Raw genomic sequence first — 21,862 nt, 5'->3', positions numbered from 1 at the left:
GGATCTCATCCCAGTTCTAATTCATAAATCTTATCATGAAGATGATCCTTTCCAAATCATTTTTGGCCGCACTTCATAATTACATGTTCAACATTTTCATCTAAATCACAGCCATAAGCAACGGTAAAAAACACAAGATGAAATAAATTGCTGCATCCATATCTCCAACGCAAAGGCGATTCTAGAGTCTGTTGGGGCAAAAAGCGCTCAACACCATTATAGGTTTGTCTAAACTGAATCAAGCATGACACTTGCAACAGCAGTAAGAAAAACAAAAACAAAAACTAAAGGATTGCACATTGTTACTGCCGTAAGTAAAAGTTTGTCAGCCCTCGGGGGCCTCTGAAATTTAGTGTTTTGAAACCTCACAAAATGGATGTATTTATTTAAAAAAAATATATATATAACTTTTATTCTTCTTATTCTACATATTCAACCTTTACTTTTATTTATTTCCCAGATATACTATTATTATTATTATTATTATTATTATCTATTTATGTAGGTTATTCCTAACAGAGTTTAGTTCATTCATACATTATCAATATTTATTTATGTATTCACTGATGAAGAAGTCACTGTTGGTCCTCCGTATCTCCGCCTGCTCGTCTCTCGTCTGTTTTCCAACTTCGCCACACTCCCTGACTTCCTGTGTCACTGACGGGCCACTCAGCGGAATGGCTGCGTTTCTGCGAGCTCGTAAATATGTCCGTTGTGTTGTCCGTTTCTCCGACCGTGAACTGTAAACACTAGTGTTTACCGCTTGTGACGATATAAAACGAAGACCTTCTAAGCCAAGCTGCCATGGTGGGTCACTGTTATTAATGGGTATGCAGGAAGAAGCGTGTTAGCCAGCTAGCTCGAGCTAACGTAGCTAACGTCAACTGGACTCCTGTAGCCGAGGTTCAGTCGACGTGTCTCTGCAGGATTAACTTCATACACTTACATGTTTGTGAACATCGTTTAGCGCTCTACTTATAAATGAACGAAATACTGCAGTGACGTTATCTTAACAAGTATATGAATTCGCCTTATCGTCCATTGAGGTAACGTTAGCACTACCCTGGAAGGGGTGTGTTGTTTTTTATTAACCTTATTTAACGTTAACGCTTAGTTCAGTATCTTAGTCGTGTTTCATAAACAGGTTTTCCGAACATGCGCAATTTGGTTTGCACGAGATGATTAATCCATGCACTTTTTTCTTGGCGTTATTTCCCCAACAACTTTTTTTTTAAATTGAAAAGATTATAAACATTTATTTTCTCACATGTTCCAGAGTATGGATGCCTAAACATGATTTTTTTTTTTAATCGCTTCATTGTAGTACTGTTACATGCAGGTACAAAATGAAGTATTCTTTATCTTACTACATTTTTTTTAAACATTCAACAAGGGGCAACATGGGAAACACATTAGGCAACAAAAAATTCTAATCTAAACAGAAACCGCTCCAGGGGACATCTCCACTGTGTGTGTTTGTGCATGTGTGTGCGTTAATCTGAATTTGAAATGACTAAATAATCTAGTTTTTGAGCTTTAATTTTCCCATGGTGGTCAAATCATTTAGTGGATATAATATTTTGCTAAGATATTGATCCAATTAATTATGTAAGTTTCCTCCGCTGAATATTTGGGATTGATTTCCGCACAACTAACCGCACGTGTGGTTTTGCCAAGTGTGACAGGTTTGTACTGTATGTCAGTGAAGAAATAATGGAAGAATAAACTGATCTTTATTCGTCACATGCACATATATTGGGATACAATGAAATGTAAAATGATAAGCATCACAGAAAGATGTTAAGGACAACTAAAACAATGCCTATTAATGCAGCCAACAAAACAAAATGTGATGTAATTAATAATAATTAACGAACAGCAGGGAATAGTGTTCCATAAAAGAGTCCAGTATAAACAGAAGGTTTTAACGAAACTATTTTAGCTTTAATTTACTATCCTGACAATTGGCCTTATGAAATGTGCATGAGGAGGTTAAAAATAAGCACACATACACTACATGAACGTAGTATGTAGTGAAGTTGGGTACCCTGATAATGAGTGTACATCTCAGTCTACACAAAACCACACAAGCAGGCATGTTCTGTGTTTTACTCTTGCATAGAGATTGGCTCAACTGCAGACTTTATCCCACCCAAAAATGCATCTGATTCATAGATTTGTTATTAACAAGCCCTGGTTTTACTGGTTTAGTTGGCACTGCTGTTACTCGGTTGCTACTAATCCCAACGCTGTCACTTGATCAACACCACTCACTTTACCTTGTACTGTATCTGTGTATAGTGTGTTTTTATCACATTGTATTTTAGTTTATGTACTAATTATTGTTAATCTGTTCCATCATTTCTCTGCTGGGGATCAATAAAGTTTTATCTTATCTTCAATAAATATCCTTTATTCTCCCACGATGAGGAGATTGAACACTAACTCCCAATACTGTTTTTGGGAGTAGGTGGAGCCACCTGGCAGGCATGTCCCAGCCCCTCAGCCCGTCACACAAGTCAGGAATTGTTACAAATGTCATCAATTTCATCTATGTTTTTCCTTTACCCTTTAAGATTTTTAGACCTATCAGCCTCTGAATGTTAAGTCATATTTAATGCTGAGTAGATTCATGGCGGCCACATGGACATGCCCTGGTAAAAAAGACCCTCGAGTGGTGTCAAAAAAGACCACTCAGACTCAGACTAAGTGGTGTCACAGTTACTAAAAATGGCACAGTTTAAATTCCTCATAGTCCAAAGAAATGTCTTTAAATTGCTTGTTTTGTCTAACAAACAGTTCAATTAAACATCAGCCAATAGTTTTCTGAAATGTAATATTAATGTTGAGGTACATCTCTTACATTTCTTAATTTTTAATAATTTTGACTAAGATACATGTAAGTAGCACATGCAACAGTTGTCTCTGGGGGACAAACTTTAACAGGGATACTGTTTCTAAATAGCCTCAAACCTAGATCTGCATTTCTGTCCTGCAATTTCATGTTACCTATTGGCCAACATTCACACTGATAATGATATGTATGCGCAATAAGGAAATACCTGGTAGATTTATTGGCCCACTTTTTTATTTACAATGATATTAAACAAACCCAATAAAGCAAATCCTTTCATTTGAGAAGTTGGAACAAGTAAATGTTTTGCTTTTCACCTTGATGAATAACAAAAACAATTTAAGTCTGAATGAGAATGAGAGCTGATTTACTCATCGATGTTTCGACCTTGTTGGTTTGGTACTGTCACATTTTTCCATAACATTAGGTAAACTTCTGGGTGGGGGAGGATCAAATAACAGTATAGGCGGATGTCACCTGCTAGAACCTGCACACCCAAAAACTAAACAAATCCACAACCAACGCAGTAGTAACAGCTCCTGAAGACAAACAGCCACTGTTATGAATTTAATTTGTAATTCTTCTCTTCTTCCTTGTACAGACTGAAGAAAATACAGATGTGGGAAGTATGATTAAGGATGAAGGTTCAGATGACCCAAACCTTCAGGTGACAAATCTATAGATATACAGTCGATGATGATTAGCATCTAATTTTCAAATTTTTATCAAATTATGGACCTTGTTACTGGAAACTACACCAATCTCTAAACCTGTCAGGTTGTGAGAGCGGCATTTCTTGCTCTGTTTTGCTGTTTTCTTATTTGACTCTTGCCTGTTCTTCTAATTTGTTTCCATTCTAGTAAACTGTTAACATGGTGCTGTCTTATAAAACCATGTAAGAGCCAGCTAGATTCACTCACTCAGTTCAGTAATCACATTAGGTGAAAGTGTCATATGAGCTGGTCACATGCAGTGCAAATATAGCGTGTGTATCATTACATAGATACTTGTAGTCTCAACTCACACTGTACCTGTCACCGTTTCCACAACTGGTAGCTTGGTCTTTTCTCACTACTTTGTTTTACGGAATTCTGAGCCAAAGCATATTAATCAAGTACAAGAAACCCACCTAACTCATGTTAAAATAAAAAATCAGCCTTTTCCCCTGATGTTTTAGGTTTTGTGATTTGTTCAGGTAAAAGGTCAAATGAAGAATTATTTTAATTTCGGCAGCTGTATGGAAGTTTGTACTCCATTTCAAATAGTTCCTATTCAGAAATAGTTCTGGATAAGTCTGGCGATTATAATACTACTGAAAACAAAGGAGCTCAGGACTTTTTTTTTTTGGCACTTAATAACTTTGTCCTTGAATTGCAGGTGGAGCTAAATGTGTTCAGAGCTCAATGGATGTCTGAACTCAAACCGAGCTCTGGAGACAGTGGAATAAGTGGCCGACTGCTGCGAGCTAAAGGCCTGAAGAGGTCACAAGATATTGCCCGGGAGGAGAAAGTAAGTCATGTTCTTAGATGTGTCGCAGAGGGCTTTTGCTGAAATGTGCACTGCTGTTGAGCGACTGACCCGAGTCCTCTCCCCTCAGGCCACAGAGCTGTTCCTGAGAGCTGTTCAGGAAGAGCAGAATGGAGCCGTCTATGAGGGTATGCACGTTGGATAGATGGTGATCAAAAGGAATGAAACGTTAGCTCGGTCACACACAAAAAATTGTTTTAGGACTAACAGAAATGCCATAGTTAATACAGAGTGAGCAAATGTTACCTTATATCAAATTTAATCATGAAACGCGGATGATTGCATTGTTTTTGATCTTCTTGTTAATGTGTCATTCGACATCTTTCTGTACTTGCAGCTATCAAGTTCTATCGCATGGCTATGCAACTTGTGCCTGACATTGAGTTTAAAATCAACTACAGTCGTCCTGATGCAGACCTAGTTGGAGGAAAATAGTAAGCTGCTCTTTATTTTCGAATATTACAAAATCTGAGATGTTTCAGCATGCTGAGTAAGGTCGTTTTTTGAAATTATAAACTCTTAAAAAAGAAATTACAGTTTAAGACTAAACTTTTTGACTATATGAACTTCCTTAAAATTCATATGTTTATTATAGAGTTAGTGTGTGTTTTTAAGACACTAAAACATGCTTGTTGCAACATTTTTAAATTAGAGTCTACATGGCAGACAGCTAACAGATTATTTCTCGATCCCCTCATGAAAAGGGTAATTCAGCATCTATGGCTCTGTAATCAAAGTAAAGTATCTGCCAGCTAAATTTATAGAATAAAATGTATAATTATCTGCCCAATTAACTAAAGGGTAATTGTATTAGTAGTTAAAATTAGTGGAGAAACAATTGTGAGCTGGTCATGGAGCCAGGATTGATGATGTTTGGAGCAAACAATTCCTTGCTAATGTCTGAAAGGTGAATAATGCGTGCAGGCTTGTTTGTGAGAAAGGGATATTCTCTAAAAGTGAACATGTGTTTTCATTGCAGCATGGAGGCCAGTGATGTTGACGGTGAGATTGAGGATCTCCTTGCCTACTTTGAGCAGGAGCTCACTCTGGAAAGCTCCTTTCCAAAGATCTGCACTCCTGAGTTGGATATGACTCGGATGCACATTTCAAGTAAAAATCTGTTGTTTCTTTTAGATTGTAAACGCGTAGAAAGTATTTTTTTTAACTTTTACTCATTGTAGCTAATTTGTGTAATGTTTTATTCTACTGCAGACTTGCCGCGGGAAATCCTGATGTACATATTTCGTTGGGTTGTGTCCAGTGATCTGGACATGCGAGCCTTGGAGCAGCTCTCTCTGGTTTGCCGTGGGTTTTACATTTGTGCAAGGTCAGTTGTGGGACAGCTTTTTGCCTCACAAAATTGGTAATAAGAGATCTCACATTGTTGCTGCACAATAGATAAAGGAAATAAAGACAGTTCTATGTGCAAGGTTTTAGGTATCTTTATGTTTTTTCACTTTTTATTTCTCTCTAGGGACCCTGAGATTTGGCATTCAGCCTGTTTAAAAGTGTGGGGACGGAACTGCACCAAACTCGTACCCTTCAAGTCCTGGAGGGAGATGTTTCTGCAAAGGCCTCGTGTGCGTTTTGATGGTAATTAAGTTTTTTATTAGTTACAAATTAGGGATAGTGTGTCATAGTTTGAGACCCGTAGTGATATCTTAAATTGCCCAACCCGTATAAGTCAATCAAACAGTTTGCAGCAAAACACTTTGAGACATACCTGCTCTTAACACGCAGGACATTGGTGCCCCCTGGAGAGAAGATCTACAGCAATGTCATTGGAGCAGCTCATAGACTGTATAAAAAATAGATGTGGCCTCTACATTAAGGACTTGATCCAATCGTCCTCGCCTATGGGAGTCGCCATCTTGTCAGACTTTGACTCCGCCTCATTCCTCTTAACATAAAAGGGCATTGATGTGACGTTGGGGGGAGGGAGATACGTCCATCTGGCTGACGTATACCTCCGAGGCGAAGTGAGGGCCAGCGGTTAACTGTCACTCAAGAGGCTGCGCCCCTAATTATTCATAAACTTTAACCTCCAATAAAATAAAAACAAGCCTGAATCAAAAAAATTCACCCCCCTCATTGTCGTCATGGATATATGACCTAAACATACAGACTAGAATGTGTTTCTGTACCAGGCCTTAAATAGGTTTAATTATGCAGTGAAACCGTCCTATTCAACATGGGGGTCAATGAGAAACTGCTTTATAATGAAACCTGCGCCTAGTGGCCACTCAGAGAACTGCGATTTTGGCACTTCCTTATTGGATCAAGCAGGAGGTCACTGTGGTGGGGGCTTGGAGCAGCTGGAGCATATAAATGAGTAAAAGCAGAAATGTGAAAATGTGCCAACTTATAAAATGTGGTACCCCTAGGCTTGTTCTTGTTTTCAATACTGGGAAACGCAAAATGTAGTGAGAAATTGCTGCTTCCAGTGCGCTGGCTCTGTTGTGTGTTGGAGAATCATACATGTTCACATGTGGGTTTGATGAATTATTTGTAAAAACAAAATGTCAGATGCAAGCTTTACAATTATTGTTACACGCAAAACACCAGTTCGTAAGCCAAATGTCTCAAATTTGACTAAAACTAGTATTAGACAGATCTTTTAAACAAGTTAAAACTGTCAAATGAGGCAGCCAGTTTGAATCAGTTTCCGATAATGACTACACTGAACGTGCAATGAATGGACATGATTATGTTGAACTCATTATTTTCACAGGTGTGTATATCAGCAAGACATCATACATTCGTCAAGGAGAGGAATCTCTGGATGGATTTTACAGGGCTTGGCATCACGTTGAGTACTACAGGTGGATGTTTGACTTTGATCATACTTTTTTTGGTTGTGAATTGTATAGATATAACAGCTGTGTTGACATTGTTGTCCCAGGTACCTCCGGTTCTTCCCTGATGGCCACGTGGTCATGCTGACCACCCCTGAGGACCCTCTGTCCGTTGTTCCTCGCTTGCGTACTAAGAACATCAGGTACACCTTTTTGCTTTTCTACATACTCAGAATGAATAAAATAAAAAATAAATGTATCCAATGGATTAGCAGCACTTTTTGTTATTGTTTGAATGGTTTCTTTTTACAGAATGGATTCTGTCCTGCTTGGTCATTTCCGTCTGTCTCAGGAGACAGACAATCAAACCAAAGTTTTTGCTGTTGTCTGCAAGAGAAGGGAGGAGGTAAGAATATATTTCAGAGATAAAACACCAGACTCTTTTCAGCTGTAGCTCGCACTAAAACGAGAACACACTATTTAATCATTTGGTTTGACAGGCATTTAGGAATGAATAGTTTAAATACAAATGAATCACTTAGCTACTTACTTTTTTCCCTCAGGAAAAGAAAAAATGATTAAAAGTAACAAATAATTTTTTTTTTTAAGCATTTCGTTTTTATTTTTAATGGCAGAAATGGGCTTCCGTACTTTATCTCCTTATTAATAATTTAAAATGTTTTACATACCTACACCTGGCTTGGGCTTGTCAAAGCTTACATACTTTCACATTGCTCATTACTATTCAAAGTAATGTTACATTGATCAAAAACCAGCGAGCAGTTAGTAGTTATATTATTTTCTGTTACATCACCACACTGCTGCATCCTTTTACTTTCAGAAATTTAAAAAGTTCCTCTGAACTTCAAAAAACTGATTTACAGTATTCTCATCATACTTTTGTACTGTAACGGCAATATATTCAGTATATGTGGTGTTTTTTAGGTGAATGTCGAAGATTATGTGAAACAACTTATCATATCAAGTTCATTTATACAGCGCTATCATACGACAGGTGTAGACTCAATGTGCATCAAGTAGTGTTAGCGAAATTTAAATGTGAATTGTTGCACTGCTCCTTAGCTAGTACTGCCATGGTTACAGGCTACTTACACATGAACACTAACCTGCACTGTAGATTCATAATTTCCAAGAAGAAAGTAACACAGTTAACCAGTTTATGGCTCAGCTTGTGAACTGTTGTGTTTGTTAACAGAAAGTAGCCGAGTTTCAAAAGAATCGGTTCTGCAGGCGGAACCCCCCTCCGGAGGCTGAACACAGCTTCCATGTGGGACTGCAACTGTCCCTTGGGGGGCGTCAGAGCTTCAGTAAGCTGGTGTGGATCCATCACTCCTGCCACATCACTTACAAGTAAGAGACACGAGTACCAATATCAGTGGAATACAAAAAAAAACATCTACACATTGGTTTTTAAAATTTACATTAATTCTGTTTTTTAGGCTGAGCGGGGAAACGGTGATCACAGCGTTTGACCTGGACAGCATGTACACACCCTTCTTCTTTGTACGTGTGAAGAGTTACACTGCTTTCTCCCAGGAGCCTCTGTAAGCGGGCTGGACACCTGCACGTGATCACACAGCACCACAGCAAAAGTTCATCCACCAGTTTAACAATGCACACTTCTCAGCTTGTTTAATTTGGGCTGCAGCTGGATTACAGTGTTAATATATATATATGAACCCTCATGTTTCCCACGTGTGAACACTTTGTTTCAGGTTGACATAATAGAAATCTACTTATTTTCTGATTTCAGAAATTATGATTATGTGCTGAGAGCTAAAATAATTAGCAACCTTTCCCACCTGTTAAAAGCAATGAATGTTCTTACTGTGTTTGTTTCAAGGTGCACTTTTTTCCCTCAAATAAACAATGGTGAACATAATATGCTTCTATAGTTTCTATAGAAATACTACAAAGAAAGGAGTTGGGTAAATGTTACAAAACAACCTCAGGGTAATGATGTGTAACCAGATTTATCAAACACTTCTTCATGTACTCTTGGCTATAGCACAAATGATACAGCATAGTACAATGATAGAAATCCTATGATTCCAGACTTCTGCAGTTCATCGTTTGTCTTGCTGAGGACACACAGGTATAATCCACATATTACATTTTCTGGGAACCAAGCACTGACCGATCAAACAGGATTTGCAGAGGGAAAAATAATAATAAATGGTAAAGTTGTATTGGATTAGGCTGAAAGAAATTGTGACTCGACTTTATTGCAGTTTTTTTTTTTTTTTTTTTAAATACTAAACTATAGTCTGTTTTTAATAGAAAAGGAGACAATTCGGACAATGAAAATGTGTTTTTACAGAGAGAAAACAACAATCTTGTTTACCGGTACTTTAAGTCCCTTTTTACTTTGACTCTGTCATACTCGTTTGGTGAATTTTCCTCATCTTAACAAGAGGAACAAGATCTGCCTACCAGAACCTCTAAAATATACTAATTTATATGTTTTACATAAAATTTTGTGCCGGACTATTTCTTGTTCAGGCACAGTCACATCCTAGAGTCTCTGCTGGTTACCTGGCAACCTCATGGGGACAATCATATACTCTATATCTATAGGGACAAATAGGTCCTTGAGTCCCTTTCCTTAATGGACTGTTGAATTTCACACGGTTTTATCGCTGCTTTACACTTAAAGCCTGATATATGCGGTCCTAAAGAGACATTAGGAGTTCTCCAACAAACCATTTACATAGAAATAAATAAAACAGGAATAGGCTGTCCCTACTGCTGTTCTCAGGGTAGAACCTCGACACCATCGCCCCCCGCCCTCTCTCTCTCCCTCAGGCCATAGCCTCTGAAAAATCAGTGAGTAAGGCATTGTTTGCATAGTGGCTGGCCAGCAGGCACGCCACCAAAGCCACACAAACGATTGCTCTGTCCTCCTGTCAAATACAAGCTGTTTGTGACACAGCATACCAGTGCACCAAGACTGCTCAGTGATGAGGAGGGACAGGGGTTCAGATACCACTTGAGTGGAAAGGACTTATAGTAAAGGTGGGGTACTGTGTCTCTGGCTAGACATTTGACAGCAGAGGAACACAAATCGCCAAACTATCAGAGCAGCTGACAGGAGAGGTCGGCTTTCTAAGAAAACATCTTTAGGAAAATTTCTTGTTGCTTGTATCTTGTCTTCTGTCACCCAGTAACTCCCTGCACCCTTAGCCTCTTATATATCAAACTCAATTCACTAAACCTGATCCACATCAGGTACACTTATTTCCCTTTACAGTCAGGTTTGGACAATTATAACCAAGATTGCCAAACATACATTCCTTCTCATTACAAAGCTCAGTTGGGAGATGAAATCAGGTCTGACAAAACACACAAAGTATTTTCTTCATGAGTAACTGAGAAAGCTGAGCGGGTTTTGACACGTTTGCTCACAACATCCTCACTTACTCAACTGAGAGCACTTCTATGAGGACCAAGATAAGGGGATAACGTAAAACAGACGGAGTTCAAACACATTAGTGTTTTTATTTAATTTAATAAAGTGTACGTGTCATTTTAAGGGGCTACTTCAATTTCTATGAAGTAAAATGATTGCCAGCCAAAAAACAAACCAACATTATAAAAAATAACTGATGATTGAAAGGCTGAAAATCCTCGTCTAAGTTTTCCTTCATTACAGTACACCCTGTATTATATCTGATTTGTTTATTGCCAACAACCTTTGGATATAAAAAGGAATAAAACTTACTTTTCTCACTCACCCACTATATACACTTAATATTTATTAAGACTTACCTTAAAAAATAGAAGTTGGAATTGGCTTTACAAACGTAACTCATCACATCAAATAGCATTATTTATATGGGTTGCGGTAGAGTACAGAACAGATTTTGAATAAAGTGACGGTTTATCATTTTATCCACTTCATTTCGTGAATTAAAGTTGTTTAATTATATTTATTTAATTAAAAAACGTCTGTAAATTAGTAATATATATTAAAAATTATATATATATATAAATATATGTATATCATTTTCAAGGAAAGAAAACGAGTAGGTGTACAATCTCAGTTTGTTTTTAATGTTACAGTGTGTAAAGCATGAGTCACAACATGTTAACCCAGATTTACCACAGATTTCAGAAAATATATCTATTTTAACAGTCTGAAAAATGTATGTATCATCACATACCTATATGCGTCTTTGGCCAATTGTTGTGTAGATTCATGCTAATCATTAATCATCATTAATCCAGCCCTTACATATATAAACCTGGCCAACTTCAGTGCTATCACCGCGTACAAAGGAGGAACTGTAACAGGGATAGCATTTAGCTGGAAATAATTAAACTATTATTCAATTTCTGAGTAGATATGGCTCATGTATGTTAAACAGTTTTCTCTTATCGTTAGATATTTGCGGACTAGATTCAGCGTCATACAGACACAATGTGGCCATTGTCTATTATCCAGAATTTAACATAATTTCTGATGCAGTGAACATGAATCTAGGTCACCTACTGTATACATTTGAGCTACGTGTCATGCTCATTCAGTGGTTAAGGCCATACAGTACCTCGTTAAATTGATTTAGCATGGTAAAGCAGCGCAGCATGTGCTCCATATAGCGAGAGTACCATATTAACAGACTTCATAATTCAAACACCACTGTACCATCGTTTTCTGTACCAGCATTTACTGTGTAGGCCCCTGGCAATAAGAAAACTTAAACATAAGGAACAAAAAGGAATAAATAGTTGAATCACTACCTTCTTTCTCCTCAAAACAAATACTTCATTCTTATGTAAGGACTTTTTGTTTTCACTTTAAAAAAAAAAAACAACACGTTAATATGGTTAAATGAGTAGCAGTTTTTTGGGAAAATGTTTGAGGACTAGTTTAACATTTTGGGAAATATTCTTGTTTACTTTATTGCTGAGAGATAGACAGAAAGATTGATACTCCCTCTATCTGTATGCAAAAAAATTATAGCCGGTTAGCTTATCTTAGCTTAGCATAAAGACTGGAAACGGGAGGAAACAGTTAGCCTGGCTCTGTCCAAAGGTAACAAAAATGAAAAGTCATGAACAGTGGATGGATTTTTCTTTTTTTTTTTTTTACCCTTGGCCAGATTCAAGCTAGCTTTTTCCCTGTTTCCAGTTTTTATGCTAAGCTAAGTAAAGCTAAGCTAAGCAACTGCTGATTGTATCTTTCATACAGACATTATTGTATTGATCTTCTAACTCAGCAAGAAAGTGAGCAGGATGTACAACATTGTTGCGTTTAGTATGCGTGTTGTCAGAATTGATAATTTAGGACGTTTGATATTTTCAAAAACAGAAACACAAAGAGTCAGGCACGGGATTTGAACTGGAAGTTGAAAGATGATGCTACATTAGAAACCAAATCAACTGGTCCAGAAGGCACCCTATTTATGTAAAGTCTCAAAAAAACAAACTAAAAGTTATTGACAAAACAATTCCATCTCAATGTCCCTTTAATTATGCAGCTGTTGGAGCTTTTGCTCATATCACAATCTTCTTCAGTTGATGGGGTTTACCCAGCCGTCATGTCATGGCATTTTTTTATGAGCAACTGGGCAAAATCCATGCGTTGAGGAAGATCATGTGACAATCGAAAGTGCATCTACCAAATGGACCTTGTGATGAGATCTGTTTTTCAACTGCTGTTTCCAAGGTCAATAATGAGCTTTAATTCTGAGCTACATAGTAAAATTTATCTGACTTAAAGTGTTTAGCACTGAATTATACAGTATGATAATATTCACTTGATACCTAAATAGTTAAATTAATAAACAGCTGCACTACTTATTGATAACTGACCTAATGGATGCTGTCTTATTCATTTACATGATTTCAAGTTCTATTATTATATTATATTCTAATTGCAGTTACTGGGTAAAGCTTCAGTAGATATTATAGCACAACATGAGAGGAGACAAACAGATTTCTATAGCATGAGGGATGTTAACTGGAGAATTGAGTTTAAACTGTGCTCATAAAACACCACTACTGCCCTCTAACATTGTATCTTAAACTGGTTTATGAGTCCTAGCATATGCAGTGGACTATGCTGTGGTTATGCTTTGGTTAGATGGCTAAATATTCCAAACTGGAGACCCTGCTCTCCAAATATACAGCAAAACGTCTGCTGTTACAACCTGTCAATAGAAATGTGTGACAGTATTACACAGGGCAAAATTCAGAATTATGCAACAGCAAAGACAGGAGTATGCAGGCTCTAGTTACACATTAAGGACCATAGTAAGCACTGTGTTATTTATTGCCCCTTATGTTGTTGAAAAAGAGACGTCATCGAGTGTGATGAAACCTTCTGCTGCCAACACGTTCACTGGAGCTTTCATCTTTGGACCTTTTGTGTGCAAAGCATCTTTGTGTGTTTGTTTGCTGGTAAAAAAAAACAAAAAGAAGGAATTTTTTTTTTTGCATTGGAGTGAATTTCCTCTAGAGGGCGGGTGAAGCAATACTCGTTAATGTGGTACTTCAATACCATGAGTAGGAACGTGTGCAAAAACATGGAAAGTCTCTGGATACATGTGGCTATGGCTTATTTCATCTCAAGTGAGTGCTAAACTATTCTAGAGAAGAAGATACATATACCTCCTATAGCAGCATTAGCTAACACGCTACAGTGAGACTTAGGTGGTGTTTTATAAAAAAGTCAATCCACCCTCAGTTTCTTGTGTGCAGTGCGCTCCATGGATGTCGTCCCATTTGCATGTCCATTTGTTGATACAGCAGAGCCATTCTGGTGCTCCTTCTTTAGAGAACCACTGTGCTTCTTGTAAGTCTTCAAAGAGGGGCAGAGATAGCATATTATTATTACACATTCTGTCATTTTTGAAATTAAATAAGGTCACTTCATAATTAGTTGTAATGACTGAAACACAAATGTCCATTAATACGGTTTGATAGTATGTTTAAAGTTAAATGTCCTGATCAGTACATAGCTTGATCCCAGTCCTTTAACAACACAAATGTAAGGGCTCACTTATCAATAACTTGTGTTTTTGTGGTGTTAAAGAAAAAAAAACTTGCTAACAGCAACAGAACAAGTTCAACAAACACAAATATGCAGCTTTATTCATAATATATGGCTCTATTCTGTTTTTCTTACAGTCAACAAATCTCCTGAAAATACTAAAACCAACAATAGAATACTTTGTAAGTCAATACGTTCAGCTCCAATCCTGTTGTTTTCTTACTGAAGATGTATATCTTTAAGGTCACAAACGTTTGATTGAAAAAAAATGCTTAGGTGTAGGCTGGGTACTTTTAGCCTGGGAACCAGTCAGATTTGCTGAACTCATGTTTCATTTGCTCTGGCACATATGTCTGCCAGATCCTAGCTTTAGCTAAACACTGACAATATTTGTTAATGAGATCGAGTCAACGTTAGTTTTGGTCTTTTTTATATGGGATTTGTTGACGGTAATATAATATAACACCAGACTTATCCTTTAATTAACTGATTAATAAACAAAACAAACAACAACAAAAAACAACTGACCTGAATGTAGAAGTTTGAGAAAAGGAAAATGAGCGTGACCATGTAACTTATTTGGAAGTACAGCCATCCCTTTGGGAAGTCACATGGCCATATGACCGCACACAGTGTCTGGGACATGGTTAAAAAGAACTGGATCTGTGGAGGAAACATGACACACGCATGCAGACATATACTAGAGTGAGAAGGTGACATTGAGAGCCTATAGAAACATATTGATTTGGGGCCTAAAATATCTGTTAATGGACAGGAAAGGTGTCAGCACTGTATTAAAGTTAAAGAGAGTGCTGCAGAAAATAGTCCAGTAACATTTCCTACATCCAACAGCAACATCAGCTCCACAATATACTGTAAAGTGAATACAACAACCATCACATTCAAGGACAAAGGACAAAGACTAAAAATACATTGAACTTTGTTTTATACCCTTGGATTTTGAGAAGCAAACTGGGGAAAGTACTTACAGTAAGTACAATTTTGACATACTTGTACTTGGCTGCCTCTATTTAATGCTACTTTATAAAAAGTTATGAGTTAGTGTTTCATCTTTTTCATTAAAAACTTATTATCTGTATCTTAAATATAATACATTATTCAGAGCACAAAATCAATTATTCTTGTTCTTGTGCAGAAACCTTACTCAGTCTTTCTCATTTCAAGCTACATACTCTCCTTTTGAGAGCATATTTAAACAAATTTGATGTAAAAGTAAATACTGGTTAAATACAGTATTGTTACTGCACTTCTTTTAACAAAATAAGATTTTTAGGTGTATCCAGGTCTTCCGCATCTGCGCTCTCTGTGTGTCTGCACCCTCATTGCAGCCTGAGACTGACTGTCACAGCAGTCTGTAATAGAATAACTTTAACACTTTATATAGTATAGTTTTGACATCACAACCGTACAGAAGTCCTGACGGCTCGTTTAAAGGCTCAGTTTCTGAATACGGGCTGTGTGCATTTCTCTGTGGATGGAGATTTTGATACTTTTACAGTGTTTATATAGCACATCGACCTGCTTTGTTTTTTAAAAAAGACATGGAAATATTCCTTATTATCTGGGACGTTCAAGTAAAATATCTAAACCCTTCTTCTACCACCAGGAAGAAACTACAGGATGAACCCACCAGCTGGAACTGTGTGATGTACTTCTTCCACCAAAGGTACGGCCGAATGGCTGGGATGGCTGAAAGGCCATAATAAGAATACATCACAACGTGGACGAAGCTGTTTAGGGAGGCGCCGAAGTACGCTGAAGAAACACATAGGAGAGACACAGGAAATTATTCATCTGCTGCATGAAGCGATGATCATATAGGGAATAACTAACGTTTCATTAGTCCACTCTGTTCGGAAACATTCCTACAAAGTTCATGTAATATCAATAGAAGCCAATTACAGTAAAGTAATACAGAAACAATCTAGTGAACATCTGACAAAAGAGAAACGTGTAAGTGTCACTTAGTGTCCTTTAAATCTTTGTGGGGAAAACAGGCGGTTTTCACTGCTGATGGGTTTAACATTAGAGCACTTGAATTATTTAGCTCACTATGGGGCCAAACAGTAAATGTGGTTACTGGAGTGATTTGAGTCACTGGAGGGTGAAGTTGTGTAAAAACACTCACAATGGCCGCAGGGTACCCAGTTCATAACAAACCACCAGATGTTGAGCATGCTAGCGTGGTGGTAGATGTGAAGAAACGTGATCTGGTGATTATTCTTTCGTAGTATGAAGAAAAAGGTGTCCATGAACTCAATGAGTTTGGAGAAATAGTACCACCACAGGACGTTTATGATCTGAGAGGAGACGTAGCGACACAAAGCAATGGTTAAAACACAAGAACGACTGCCTGTATACATCATACAGTTCAAAAGTTCTTCCAAAATCCATGCACACACTATTTCTCATACAAGGTGATAAGAGGATGTCTGTCCCGAAGGCCCTTGAAAGGTCAGGATGACTCATAAAGCAATTTCACTATCTGTAGCAATGACACAGTGGTACAACTTTTTTATTAATCACTGCAGAGCTGCAAAGCTGTGCACATTTCACTGGGGGCCTTGTTTTACCTCTACTGCAGAGCTCGGTATACGGAAACTGAAGAGAGTCATCATGATGACACAAGTCGGATTAAATTGACTCCCTGTCTCTACAGTTTATCCACTGGGATTTACAGGTTCCCACCCACAGAAATCAGAGCAAAGAGAAAGCACACATTGTGCTTAATATTATATTTGTTCTAGCTGTCCTACAATAGGCATTCATACTTTAACTGCACTGTTTAAAATATCAAGAAACAGAGTGGGAAATAAATAACTCTGTATTAGTCATGATGTCAAAAGTGAACAAATAAAAACAAAATACCCAGCAATAAACAAGCTGTTGTAAATCAGACTGACTCACCCTATTATCCACCTCCTGTGCACTGTGAGTGTCCTGGCAGTAGAAATTGTAGCCACCGTGCCACACAGCAGTAACAAGCTGAAGAAGAAAAAAGCCACTAAGATGAATGATGAATGGATAACTTTTCCAAATCCCTGAATAAATAGGTTACACACACAGACACTGCAGGTCAAGAATGCAATTTAAAAGTAAAAGTCCACTGATATGATGTAGAATATGACTTTCTTCTACAAGTAATAAACAAATGTTAAAACATCAAGAGCTCAACTTGCTATTGAAATATAATGTGTGATATAATGTATGAAGGTCCTCAGGTCATGTAAGAGCACGATGTTATGACAGAGTGTACTGGAATCTAATTAATACAAAGGTAAACTAAGAAACAGGCAAATACAGGAATTTCTATTTAAAATACCCAATGGTAACAATCTAACTCTGCATACCTGTGCAGTGACTACAAATGAACCCTATATTTTGTAAAGTGCAGTGATTTATCCAAAACTTTTGGGAACTTGGAAGACCAATTTAAAAATAAGGGATACAGTAAAATGTATACAGCAAAGGCAGAGATATATAACTTTTAGTCCCTAACTTCAGCCTAGCTCAAAAAACTATGGTGCAACACTTCCCATCAGACTACTCAATTATTTATTCTATTTATTTATAAGGGACCGTGTAAAACATTAAACAAAACTGTCACCACTTGATGTGTTGTACCTGCGTTAGCTTCAAGCTTATTCTATTCTGCAGGTCCATTCACAATTAAAACATGCATAAAATGACACAACTTTAAAAGGTCCAATATGTACACAGCCAACAGCCTTGTTAAGCATTCAAAAATTTTCGTTTTTGTTAGTTGACGTTAGCTTAGTTAGCTGTGTTGGCAATTCATGCGATAAGTTGTTGCTGAGACAGAAAAAGGTCACAAACAAAAGTATATATTTTCCTGCTTTGTTTGAAAAATGATTGCTTGGTAGACGTGTAGCCCATGGAAATGGGTCCAATATTTACTTCAGTGACTATGGTCCTTCAGAATTAGTCACTATCTGTGTTCATGATCTCTTCTCCCATTGGAATCAACACACTCAGGACTGTGGCAGTGGAGATAAACACGTGACGTTACACAGATACAGGAGTTGCACTGTCTCACTTCTTAAACATCTGTCTGCATTCTCGGCATCTCTGCACCATCATTGCAGCCGGGGAATGACTGTAATGGCACTGAATCAGCACTTTCTACCTTTATATAGTATAGTTGTGACATCACAGATGTACAGAAGTCCTAACGGCTCGTTTAAAGGAAGTTTCTGAATAAGTGCTGTGTGCATTTCTCTGACATTTAAAAACACTAAACAAACAGTACATCACATGTACCATGTCAGCAGATGTGTGTATTGGACAAAGAGAAACCAATTATCTTGATTAAAGCAAGGATTTTAGCATCCTTAGTTAGATCCACAAAAAACATTATATAGCTGTGTTGATAGTAGTGACAAGTGAACTAATCTATATATGTGCAAGTAAAGTTTATTTATTTATATACATATATATATATACTGTATATATATTTGTGTGTGTGTGTGTGTGTGTGTGAGAGAGAGAGAGAGAGAGAGAGAGAGAGAGAGAGAGAGAGAGAGAGAGAGAGAGAGAGAGAGAGAGAGAGAGAGAGAGCGAGAGAGTAAAATCTGTGTCATGTCCCTTTAAGTAGTAATTATCCAACTGTAAGTAGATGGTGTGGCATAATGCTGATTCGCCAAATCAATGTTGGCCCACTGTCTATCGTATTTTATCATGGGTGCGCAGACATTAGCCCCCCTCTAGGTTGATATACCTCCTTGATTATTTCAATTCAAACTTCCAGCGTCGTTAGTCAGCTTATATATATAAACAAAATTAATCACAATCATTATGTGACAGACTACTGTGTCCTGGAAAGTTGACTAGAACAAAAATGCCCTGCTCTTTGTGCAGGTGGTATTGATTTTGGACTGCCAAAAGTTCACCCCATGGCCGGGGCATTGTCAGAGTGCAGGGTTTAATGAATCACACGTCCACTGGGGCCTTACGCAATGCAGACAGAAAGACAAGAAGCTTGTTCTGCCAGCTGGAGAGTACAGATACTTTAGACTTACACGTGCACAAAACCGCTTAGTCTGGTTCTGACTTCCTGATGTTCACATGTACACAACATAACAGATACGACAAGATAAGGGATGTCTGGGCACCGTGTTGCAACGACTTAAACAGCAAATTCAGGTCAGACTGTTCCACCTTGCCAAACATTCCATGTCTGTAAACATCAGTGCATCTATCAATTTCAGTTATTTAGTCTGCTGTTTATCAAAAGCAGTTTTCCAGCAAACAATAGGGGGCTGTGCTGATGTCTACGAGGGCATATGAGGGATTTGATGGCTGAAACAAAGAGCCTGTCAGCGTCCAGCTGTGTCCCTCTCACTCCCTGATAGCACTGCCTCTAATGGTTACTTTCAGTGAGAGACGCCAGTAGCTACAGAATCTAATCAGTCATACAACATTTTTTTGTGAAATGTGCTTATTTCTTGCTGAGAGTTACATGAGAAAATTGATACCTCGCTCATACTACATGCTAAATATAATGCCGCAGCAACAGAAATTGTGTGATGCAGGTGTATAACAAGGTATACTGTTAATCAGTGAGCTTTAGAGGTGCTGCACAGAGTCAGGCTAGCTGTTTCCTCCTGTATCCAGTGCTTATGCTAGACTCAGCTGTCTCCTGACTTTAGCTTCAAATTTAAAGGCAGAGTTTGACATTTTGAGAAATATGCTTACTGTTTTTTTTCATGACAAGAAGCGATATCGCTCTCGTGTTTGTAGGTCAAATATGAAGCTGGAGCCAGTAGTCGGTTAGCTTAGCTTAGTTCAAAGACTGTAAAGTGCAATAAAATGAAACAGTCAGATGAGAGTGGCGTCGATTTTATCGAACGGAACTCTTGATAAGAAAACATCTAGCCTAGAAATGCAGGCATATAAAATGTTGGTCTTTGAACGGCTTAACAAATGAGATATAACATAATTATTTGTGAGCTTCAGAGGTACTGATATGATTTTGTTACCTTTGGACAAAGCCATGCTAGCTGTTTCCTCCTGTTTCCAGTCTTAATGGTAAGCCTAGCTAACTTGCTGATGGCTTTAAGGTAAACACACAAGTGGTATCGATCTCATATCTGTCAAGGAAGCAAATAAGTACATTTTCCAAAACGTCAAAGCATTCCTTTAATTAAACATCCATGAGGACGCGGCTCGGATTCAGGTCAGATTACTCTTTTTTCTTTCATAATCTGTCCGTGGTGTGATATTGCAGTGATTGCTTTGGCCTACTTCAACACATCCCTCAGTGTGGAGCGGTCTGTTTACCTCATAGAACATGTAGAAGGACAAGAGTGTGAGGCCCAGATTGTAGAGCACAAGGAGACCTCTGCAGGAATATGGCTGCCTGTGTCTCATGTACTTGGGCCCCATCCACACGATCAGAAGGTACATGACTGTGAGCGCAAAGGTTGGTGGGTAGTTGTCGAGCAGCAGCCATCCCCGCACACGCTGATCTGAAATATGATGGAAAATAAAAAGGGCCAGTTTTCAAAGCTGATAAGGTGGCCTCATTGGTAACTGCAGATGAACTTGAAAAGTGAAAAGAAGCTGCAGTGCACACAGTGAGGAATGTTTGCTCAACTCGTAGAAAGCAGCAAGAAGGTGAAAAATCCTGAAGACTTCTTATGCAAGTCCATGCAATATGTACAGCGTATAATGAAAGACTTGGGTCAAAGGTTTTAGGTAACGTTTACTTTCACTGCCTTCACTTCTCTGTTAACCGGAGATCTCTGCTGAGCTTTTACAGTAAATACAGTATTTGCAACATGATGGTAGACACAGACATTAAAGAAAACAGCAACAGATTTTATATCAGCAACTAAGATGACAATGTAAACTTGACTTACCTCTGGGACCCATCCATGACTCTAAGTAGGTGTTCAGTTTATTATTGAAGGTCTCCATTTGTCACTTAAAAACAGACAGAATAACAACAATTTAAATCAGCATGGATTTTGTTTTTTGGGCCCACTTACGAACCTTACATCCATGCTTGACGTATGTTGACATATTTACAGATCCAGCGGGGACACAGCAACATAAGTATTAATTTGGAGTCATGTTACCGTCCACCTGATTAATCTTCTGTAAGCCCGGTATTCATTCTCCTTTTAACTCTTTTTTGGTCACCGCGACCTCCCGAGGCACATATCTGACACTTTAGCTGTTAACGATTCATTATGTTCACCAGCCAGTCGTTAACTTGGTCTGTCGGTCAGTATTGAGGTGAGCTGAGTTTGTCAGAGCTTTTCTTCGCTGAAAAGAGTGGCTGGTAACACTGATGATAGTGACTAACGTTTTGGGCTGTAAAACAAATAGAATGAGCTGAAAAACGCTAAAATGCTCTGTAGAACTGAGGGGAACTTAAGAGTCAGGTGATAATTGTCTGTGTTTGTCACTACGGATGGCATTTTACATTACATATAGTTTAATATATATATATATATATTGATTAATGCAGCTTTAACTATAATAAGCTTAATTAATCTGTCTGGAAAAGGGGTTTGGTGATCGTATTTAAGGTCTTCTGGAAATAAATAAACAACAAAATGTAACTCAGTTTTGACACATGCCTATTATTTGTATGTTTGTTTGTGCTCCAGACTGTCCACCCAC

At 37.9% G+C, this 21,862-nt stretch overlaps 2 protein-coding genes across 2 annotated transcripts in view; one reads left to right on the top strand and one right to left on the bottom strand.

The window, feature by feature from the left end:
- The first annotated feature begins 651 nt into the window (after nucleotides 1–651).
- fbxo9 (F-box protein 9) lies at nucleotides 652–9,069 on the top strand. Its single transcript, XM_083922389.1, has 13 exons — nucleotides 652–807; nucleotides 3,456–3,521; nucleotides 4,232–4,363; nucleotides 4,452–4,509; nucleotides 4,719–4,815; nucleotides 5,361–5,491; nucleotides 5,594–5,708; nucleotides 5,856–5,974; nucleotides 7,113–7,203; nucleotides 7,284–7,379; nucleotides 7,489–7,582; nucleotides 8,393–8,547; nucleotides 8,637–9,069. The coding sequence occupies exons 1-13, from the start codon at nucleotides 805–807 to the stop codon at nucleotides 8,743–8,745; spliced, it is 1,266 nt and encodes a 421-aa protein (XP_083778515.1). The 5' UTR covers nucleotides 652–804; the 3' UTR covers nucleotides 8,746–9,069.
- A 4,370-nt stretch (nucleotides 9,070–13,439) lies between these two features.
- Nucleotides 13,440–21,862, bottom strand: part of elovl5 (ELOVL fatty acid elongase 5) — an 11,601-nt gene continuing 3,178 nt past the window's right edge. Inside the window, exons 2-8 of the mRNA XM_083922987.1 lie at nucleotides 21,094–21,157; nucleotides 20,513–20,700; nucleotides 17,120–17,197; nucleotides 16,341–16,512; nucleotides 15,843–15,967; nucleotides 14,720–14,854; nucleotides 13,440–13,999 (exon numbers count right to left, since the gene is read on the bottom strand). Of these exons, the coding sequence (XP_083779113.1) occupies nucleotides 13,871–13,999; nucleotides 14,720–14,854; nucleotides 15,843–15,967; nucleotides 16,341–16,512; nucleotides 17,120–17,197; nucleotides 20,513–20,700; nucleotides 21,094–21,151 (885 nt within the window). The 5' untranslated portion in view covers nucleotides 21,152–21,157 and the 3' untranslated portion in view covers nucleotides 13,440–13,870. The remainder of the gene's footprint in view (nucleotides 14,000–14,719; nucleotides 14,855–15,842; nucleotides 15,968–16,340; nucleotides 16,513–17,119; nucleotides 17,198–20,512; nucleotides 20,701–21,093; nucleotides 21,158–21,862) is intronic.

This window comes from Echiichthys vipera (genome assembly GCF_963691815.1).
Source record: "Echiichthys vipera genome assembly, chromosome: 11".
NCBI classification, from domain to species: domain Eukaryota; kingdom Metazoa; phylum Chordata; class Actinopteri; order Perciformes; family Trachinidae; genus Echiichthys; species Echiichthys vipera.
This window is presented reverse-complemented; position numbering and strand designations above follow the sequence as displayed.

Coding starts and splice junctions, on each gene's coding strand:
- fbxo9 (XM_083922389.1), top strand. Junction 5,709..5,855: donor GGGTTTTACATTTGTGCAAG/GTCAGTTGTGGG, acceptor ATTTCTCTCTAG/GGACCCTGAGATTTGGCATT. Junction 5,975..7,112: donor GCCTCGTGTGCGTTTTGATG/GTAATTAAGTTT, acceptor TTATTTTCACAG/GTGTGTATATCAGCAAGACA.